The 9,108-nt window shown below is 35.1% G+C and overlaps 1 protein-coding gene across 1 annotated transcript; it reads right to left on the bottom strand.

Moving 5' to 3' along the window:
* Positions 1-4,029: 4,029 nt before the first annotated feature.
* Positions 4,030-6,520, bottom strand: LOC140883622 (uncharacterized). The gene is made up of 4 exons (XM_073290167.1): positions 6,333-6,520; positions 6,000-6,105; positions 4,400-4,521; positions 4,030-4,296 (listed from the first exon to the last, which is right to left on the bottom strand). Exons 1-3 carry the CDS (start codon positions 6,442-6,444, stop codon positions 4,443-4,445), a joined length of 297 nt encoding a protein of 98 aa, XP_073146268.1. The 5' UTR covers positions 6,445-6,520; the 3' UTR covers positions 4,030-4,296; positions 4,400-4,442.
* Between the last annotated feature and the right edge of the window lie 2,588 nt (positions 6,521-9,108).

Genomic DNA, 9,108 nt, shown 5'->3' with positions numbered 1-9,108 from the left:
TTTTGTATACACTTGTAATATTTCTCCGGTTATAAATAGTGCAGCAGCTCCGTGGACGTAGCCTATATTGGGTGAACCACGTAAATCTTGGTGTTCTTGTTGATTATTTTTATTTCGCAATTTATTATCGTCATGTTCGCTCCGAAATAATCCATAACAACTGGTATCAGAGCTGTTACGATGTCCGGGAGCCTTGGTGAAAAATTTCTTAAAATTCTGAGTATGCTCTGTGGTTGCAGCCTTGTCTGATCTTCCACATCAGAAAAGATTTTTTGAAATTTTATTAAAGCAGGAGAAGCGATGACCGAGAATGACGGATCGGGACCTGAAATCAATAAGTTCGACGGTACAGATTTCACGTTCTGGCGGTTACAGATTAAAGATTATCTGTATAGCAAGAAACTACATCAACCTCTATCCGGGGTGAAGCCAAAAAAGATGGAGGATGATGAGTGGGAGCTTCTTGACCGACAAGTGTTAGGGGTAATACGATTGACCCTAACAAAGAACGTGGCCCACAACGTGGCTGAGGCAAAAACCACGGAGGAGATGATGTCCATTTTGTCGGACATGTACGAGAAGCCATCTGCAAATAATAAAGTGTTCCTCATGAAAAAATTATTCAACTTGAAGATGGAGGAAGGTGCTTCGGTGGCGGCACACATCAATGAATTCAACATGATTGTTTCCCAGCTAACATCGGTTGATATCAAGTTTGATGATGAAATTCGTGCACTTATTCTTTTGGCGTCTTTACCAAATGTTTGGGAGCCGATGCGGGCAGCGGTTAGCAATTCTGCTGGAAAGGGAAAGTTACAATTCAACGATGTCAGAGATCGAATCCTTGGTGAAGAAGTTCGCAGGAGGGATTCGGGAGAAGCAACATCATCGAGATCTGCCCTAAATCTCGAAAACAGAAGTAGGGGCAGAAGTGCTGAAAAGAATTCTAACCGATGGCGTGGCAGATCCAAGTCAAGGAATGGAAAAGACAAAAATACCTTTGAAAAGAAATTGAAGTGCTATTCATTTGGCAAAGAATCATGTTTATCATGCTAGGACGAAGCATATACAGGTTCGGTACCATTTCATCAGATCTGTTCTGGAAGATGGAATCTTGATGCTTGAGAAGATTCCTGGAAGTAAAAATCCAGCTGATATGTTCACGAAGGCTGTGACCACTAACAAACTGAAGTTATGTTCGACTTCAGTTGGACTGCAAGTATAAGAGAGGATGCATGAGCTGCTACATTGACTGTGTGAAGCCATGATTGAAATCAAGTCTTCAAGTGAGAGATTTGTTAGGTGGCAACATGTAGGTGTTGGTTGGAAAGTTAGGGAAGTGAATTAAATGCGAGGCATTTAATTTCACGCGTAAAGGTTTGCCTATATATAGGCAGTTGCTTCGTCCATTTCATTCATCCCTTCAGCTTTTTTCTTTCTTCCTTTAAGAGCAAATACAAAGAAAATATTGAGTGTTTTTCTTGTGTGAGTTAGAGAATTATTTCTCGGTAATACTCGGGGAGTGGGATAGTGAGAGATATAGTGTTTTGTATACACTTGTAATATTTATCCGGTTATAAATAGTGCAGCAGCTTCGTGGACGTAGCCTATATTGGGTGAACCACGTAAATCTTGGTGTTCTTGTTGATTATTTTTATTCCGCAATTTATTATCGTCATGTTCGCTCCGGAATAATCCATAACATGTGGTTGTGTAAACAATGTAATTCTGTTTTCTTGGGGCCTGAGGGAAGACTGATAACTGACATTAAGGAGTTACTTGATGAGAATGTGTTCTTGGGCATCAAGCACATGCACAGATTTGTCAATAATGCGGCACATGAATTGGCGAAATTTGCTCATAAGAATCCTAGTCCTGTAACTTGGTTGTATTGTGATTTCCCACCTTGATTACAAGACGTTGTACTTAAAAACCTTTGATCTTTGTTATGAAGTTTTCATTTTTAAAAAAAAAACACACTATGGGAGACTCTATTTGGCTCAAAATGTTTTAAGTTGCCTCGACCAACAAAAATATATACAAAGTATGAACTATTACGCAGTATTTGGTTCAATTGATAGGATTATTGAATGAACGATAAAAGACATGATAAATAAAGATTGATAATTTGTGTCGAAAATAATATTGTGTTTGGTTTGATTTTTAGAAATGAAATGAGATTAAATAATGGTTTAAAAATTTTTTTGCCAAAAATACCATTTATATTTTATTGGATTGATAATTTTTAAGTTGGAAGGAAAGAGTAATTATGAAATTTATGTGTAAGATAAAAACAAGGATAAGTAATACTAGGGTGAAAGGAGGGTTTAGTTAACCTACTATAATACAACTTTATCATTTCTAGGTTAGATTAGCTTGTTTTAATAAACATCCTACCAAACAATGGATTAAATCAAAAATTACACACAAACCTACATCATCCCTTGTACCAAACACGGCCTTTTTTAAAGTCTAATTTAACTTGATAAAAAAAAGTCTAATTTAACAACAAATAGTTTAGTATTTTAAATTATTTTTCACCTTTCAAGCAATCTTCCCTCCTTGCTTGATAATGCATTTCATTTCTATGAATGCATTTAATAATATAAGTTTTACAATTTGAATTGAATCTTGGCAGATGATATTTGATTTTGTAGCTTTGTTTATTCCAAACTGTGGCAAAATCAGTTGGTTTGAAGTGAGTTTCATTTTGGTGTGAACATTTGTCAAATGGCTAAATCAGGGAAGAGGTACTATACTACTGTAAGAGTTTTTCTATGCTCCATCGAATAAATTTCACCCGGTGTATCTTGACCATTCATGGCCCAGGCCCTACATACAAGGGCCGGGCCCCACACAATTTGCTCTATGAATGATGGATGCTGCGGGAATGTCTATGCTGCCCTCCGGGGTAGTGCCCGGAGGGCAATCCAATACCCCGGAGGGCAATCCAATGGCCCCGGGCCTTGACACATCACTATGATGTGATGTGCAAAATGGCCCGGGGCCATTGGATTCGGCAGATCGGGCACTGCCCATCTGCCGGCTAAGAATTTTCCGAATGCTGCACCGGGTGAATGGCCCCCCTACGGTACCCCCACTGTAGTTGTCCCCACATATTTTTCATGTGAGGCTCACATGCTTCCCTGCCTCGGATACATCAGAGGAATAATACTCTCGGTAGGATCGAATAATCCCTAAATCAGTTGGTTTGAAGGGAGTTTGGTGTACACTAAGAAAACATTTTGGTTAATTCGGTTTTTTCAGGTAAGTTTTTTCAATATCTGAAAACCAAACAGAAAAATCAAAATTTTATGAAATGAGAACCAAAACCGACCAAATAAACAAAAAACCGAACTTTGAACACCCATGTACCCATGTTCTGGTAAAAGATACGGTGAGAAATGTTAAAATAAGTAAAAACATATTTTAGAGAGAGCATGAAAATAAATAATAGCTAGATGCTATTTAATTTGGGAGAATAAAAATAGTCCCGAAAAAACGAAACCCAGAAAGGTTTAGTTTTTAAGCCTACATAAAATTCAACGCATTCTCAACTCATAGAAAACAGCAGGTTTGCATTCTTAAATTGCAATACTTGCTGATAAAAAATAAAAAAAATTGCAGTACTTGCATGCCTTATTTTGAGGTTCCTATCCCTCACAACACAATTTCTAGTCTCAAATTAAGACATCCTAGTTGAGACTTGAGATATAGATATCATGCACACGAGCTATTACATTATGGACGTTAAAATCCCCTAAACATCCTTGTTGCGATTCATGCACATGTACTATCACAAACTTGAAGGTCAAACACAGAGCAGACGCGGAAAATTGGTCAAGAGGGCTATTTCTGAGCGAGCGAACTAAGATTTTTAGAATTATTATTACAAATAGTATTTCATTCTTTTCCATGTGATCGCCACCTTCATCCCTACTCAAGTCCACCTGCGAAAAACAGGAAGTTTCCAACCTGTACATTCAAGATGTCGATCGACTAGATAAATGCAGCGTTGGGTGGACAAAGTGGAAAAGTAAAGGCTTGGAAGCAATTTCAAGTCAACTTTATCGCATAAACTGCTGTAGAGTGTAGTCTCATGGAAAGAGTCTTGCCCTAAGTTTGTTTAAACTACCATAAATATATGACAAGCTTGTTTGGATACGAGACCAAATATTAACAGCAAAGTCACACCTTATACAGTCTAGGGACACCAAACAAACTGGACAGCAAATAAACTTGAGCAAAGCAAAAGTTTGTGTTTTCTGCAAGAAGACAACATTCGACGAGTATTACCTGAAATGGAATTAAATAAATTTTGAAATAAGTTGATCTGGAAAAATAAAAATGAAGATGCAATACTGATGTAAAAGTGTGCTGAACGCAGCAGGGTACTTACGAAGTCAAACAGGAGATGATACAACAAAGCAAGCGTTGCCCTTTCAGGTGTGCAGATAATTAGCCGCCATCATTAGTTCCAAAGTCAATTCAGGTTCAATGTGGAATTCAGATTCTTTGCCACTACAGAAACAAGTTCATAAGAAATCTCCCACATAATGATTCAAACCAAAATTCAAGGCTTCAATGACAAAAAATACAATTTTTAATAATAAACGCACGGGGAAATGATTCTTAAACATGCTTTAACCCAAGAAACTTCCAAAGCAGATCCGCTGATGCAGAATATGTGCTAAATGAAGACATCAGCAACAGTTATCTAAAATGGTATTATCCTTGACAGAGCTTATTGCCCTAAAACTAACAAAAAACTTGTAATTAAATATTTGGAAAACTTCATTTTCAACGTTATATTCCTCCAATAATTACTCACTAAGCAAATAACTTCGATTGTTAATTACTTGGTCATGAGTAATATTAATAACCCATAGTAATTGTTTGATAACCTGATTCAGCACAAAAGTTTCTGTGCATGATTCTTTAACAAAAGGCAATGATAATTTGCACTAAATGCTCAATATCTCCCAAAATTTGTTTGTTCATTGGAAAGTCAAACGAACAGCCAAAACCTTTTGCAAGACATTTGCAGACCTAAAAGAGAGAACACAAAGCTCCACCAACGTCCTTTTTTTCCGGACTTTCAACAGTTTCCACAGAATTTTCGAAGAATCATCCTACGCTATTCAATTAAATAGTACTCAAGTGATGTGGCAGCCATGATACATCAGATCCTAACAAAATTGTTTCACGAAGACAAAGCGATGAGATTCTGCTGGCATGATCAGGCATCACATCCTAAAAACATTGTTGCACCAAGACCACGCGACGAGATTCTGCTGGCATGATCAGGTCCAATACACGAGTGTCAAGGAACGAACTTAATATAACATATTTGAGTCCCATGGTTGTTGGATTTCTTCACCTCAATACACATTCTGTCATATATAATATAAATCTAAGTTGACGTTTGCATTCAACCATTTCCCAAAATAGCAGCTCCACTTTCATTTGATATCTAAAGCGACTTATAAAAACAAATAGCCACCTTCATTTCAGTTTCCCATGTTCATGTCAAGATTGGCAATTGAAATTTGCAACTATAAATACTCCTAATTTTACTGATCCAACCACATGTGCCTAAGTTAGCAACAATCTCTCACTCGTACCTAATCATACAGTTAAACACATAGCATAAACCAGCAATCTGTTATTTTATGCATAAATTGTAGTTGCAAATACTCCTAATTTTACTGATCCAACCACATGTGCCTAAGTTAGCAACAATCTAATTTTACTGATCCAACCACATGTGCCTAAGTTAGCAACAATCTCTCACTCGTACCTAGTCATACAGTTAAACACATAACATAAACCAGCAATCTGTTATTTTTATGCATAAATTGTAATTGCAACAAAGATCCATATAAAAGAGGACCACAAGAAAGCAATCACCACATTGATGAAAAAAAAGGCGATCAAATGGATTTCCTTTAAAATCAGATCTGTACAATAGATTATACTAGTAGGAATTAAGGAAAAACCTAGCGTATTGAAGAGACCAATAAAAGTATCGGCAAATCTTCTCCAGTATAGTGGTGCTTATCTCTGGAAATGTCACTTCCCCATGTTCCGTTTCAGCAAAACTCCCTGCAATTGTCGAAAGCGCAAGGTACGTCCAAAAATCCATCATGTTACTAACAAATCAAATCTTGTTTAATAATGAAAAGAATATGAAAATCCTGATATGATAGCAGCAAGAAATGCAAAGAATTGACAACTGGGCCACAAGATAACCATTAATTCATCTCAAAACCCAAAATTGAGACAGTAAAACCCAGAAAAATAAAAACTTGAAAAGAAAAAAAGAAAAAGACCTGGTGAAGTGAGCATATTGCGGATGGTTTGTGAAACCATGGCAGCTTTCTTGTCGATAACGAACTCGAATCCCTCGGCGCTAATCAGCTTCACCATGTCTTCCTTCTTCATTTTCTCCTCCCGATCAAATTTTTGTTTTACGATAGTCCGCAGTAATCTGAAAAAGGAATTTATCAACTTTGAGAAAATTTACTATGTGATCCTCGTTGTATTATAAATATGTTTTCGGTCCCTAATATTGTGATTGGACGCGCCTCCGGATGGCTAGATTCGGCCCTGTACCTGTCCAGTCACATAATTTAAGTGGGTTGGGTTGAAATTTTTTCAATCAAACTAAAGGTGGACCAACCCGTTAATGCTCGCAACCCGTGCGTGTTGGCCCGCGGGCTTGAAGAATTATTATTTTATTTTTATTTTTATTGTGATATATGTATTTTTTTAATTAAAGTTGTGAATTTTTTTTGTATTAATTATTTTATAAAACATTTACGCATATGAAATCAATAATTAAAAATTTTATTAATATATTTTTATTAATTTTATTTATGAAATAAAATTTATAATTAATTATAATAATTTTTTATTTGTAGTGAGCCAACCCGCAGACCGGCCCGCCTAACCCACAACTTACCTTGGGTTGGGTTGGGTTGAGAATTTCCAGCCCGTCAGAATGGTGGACCGGTCCGCCTTCTATCCATCAAAAGGTGGGTTTTTGGTGGGCCGACCCGCCCTTCCATGGATTGGTTCGTCTGACGGCTCTAATGATGGCACAAATAGATTTCCATCGATCATTAAAATCTAAAATTAACCTAAACATATATTGATTCGCATTAAACTTAGAAAAGAAAAATTATTATGACTTACCAACAAACTCATAGAAAACTTTGGCCTTTCTTTTCCAACTGACACAAACTCTAGGGTCCGGGTATCCATTAGGGTATCTCCAACTATTTTCTATTTTGGAGAATAATGGAAAACCCTCCAACCATTCTCCATTTACATTCTCTATTTTAGAGAGTGCTACACTGTAGCAATGGAGAATGGTTTTGGAGAAATTCTCCAAGATTTTAAAACTATAATTTTTTAGTTTGATTTTTCGTTTCATTTTCATATATATATATATATATATATATTCAACTTCTTTCTTTAATTTTACTGCTTTTTCGATCTTTTTAATTGATTTGAAGTTTTTCATTTATTTACTATAACATTATTTGGGGGAAAACAAAGGGAAATAATGAACAAACAAACAAAAAAAATACATTGCATATTTGATTACGAACACATATCAAATTAAGTTAACTTGAGATGAATTAAACTTTCAAGCACATTAGAACATAAAAAAATTTCACAAAATAAATGCATTATTTTTTAAAAATCGATTCACATTTAATTGATTTTTGTTTTATAATACATTACATAATTTTTATAAATAATTACTGGTTGGAAAAGAAAAAATAGAAAAATAGAGAATTTTATAAAATTTAGAGAATATGGGTTGGAGAAAATTTTTAAAATAGAGAATACAGTTCTTTATTTTAGAGGATAGAAAATGAAAAAAATAAAGAATTGGGTTGGAGATGCACTTATGATGAGAATGGAAATTTTTAGATTGAGTTGCCGGAGAAGAAATTGAGCAACAATCGAACATGTTGTACGACCTCAAATCTTTAAATTTTTTGTATTGTTACAATAGAATCTTGAAAAAAATTTAGTTGCAGTTAACTTGAATCAAAGTCTTTAAAACTCGCCCCAGTTTGCTATTGTTTTGCATTATTTTTAAATTTTTGAAATTTTGATCAAGTTTTATATAGAAAATTCTTTAAAATGTCTCTCTAGTTTCAAAGGAGGCACTTTTATGTCCTTATTGATTTTCTAGGGTAATTTATGTTGAGATTTTGCATTGTGTCTCCAAATTCGTCCTCACAGTCAAATCTTTTATTTGTGGTTGACGAAATTATTATGAGAAATGCATCTGAGAAAATTTGCCCAAATTAAAAACTCGATTATATTCTTTTCAACCCTAATTTCCAAATCTCTCAATTCGTTCCTTTTTGAAATTCTCTCCGAGTCAATGATTTCTAGCCGCGCTTCGAATGATGTGGCACCGTGAACACGCATGAGTAAGTTCTTTATGGATGTGCTTGAATGTTTTATTCATTTAAATAAATATCGATTTGTTTTACTGGTGCACCTTGTGTGTGATTTTTTGACGTTTACACAACATAATGTATGAATTATTTTTCCTTTTTCTTTTTCGTTGAAAGCAATTAGAATGCTCATTCTCCCTAAAATAAATAAATAATAAGATTGATTACTCATTAATCTTCTTGGTCAAAATGGGTTCTTCAAATATTTCTTTCATCCCCAAATAAATTCGCTCGAATTATAAAAGTGACTAACACTACAAAAAAAATCAATGATTTAGCCACGGTTTTGAAAAAATCGTGGTTAAATAGCTACGGTTTTTTAAAACCGTGGTTAAAGTAGTCACGGTTCGGTTTATTAAAACCGTGGTTAATTTAACCACGGTTTTTTCAAACCGTGGCTATTTAACAACGGTTTTAAAAAATCGTGGTTAAATAACCATGATTTTATTTAAATCATGGCTAATAATAGCCACGGTTTTTTCAAAACCGTGGTTATTCAGCCACGGTTGTTTCAAACTGTGGCTAAGTAACCACGGTTTAAAAAAAACTGTGGTTAAAATTATTATTTAACCACCATTTCTTAAAATCTAAGAAACCGTGGTTAAAATTATCTACGGTTTGAAAA

The sequence above is a fragment of the Henckelia pumila genome, chromosome 2, assembly GCF_033568475.1.
Source record: "Henckelia pumila isolate YLH828 chromosome 2, ASM3356847v2, whole genome shotgun sequence".
NCBI lineage: Eukaryota > Viridiplantae > Streptophyta > Magnoliopsida > Lamiales > Gesneriaceae > Henckelia > Henckelia pumila.
The sequence above is the reverse complement of the archived record's forward strand: the minus strand, read 5'-3'. Positions and strand labels throughout refer to the sequence as shown.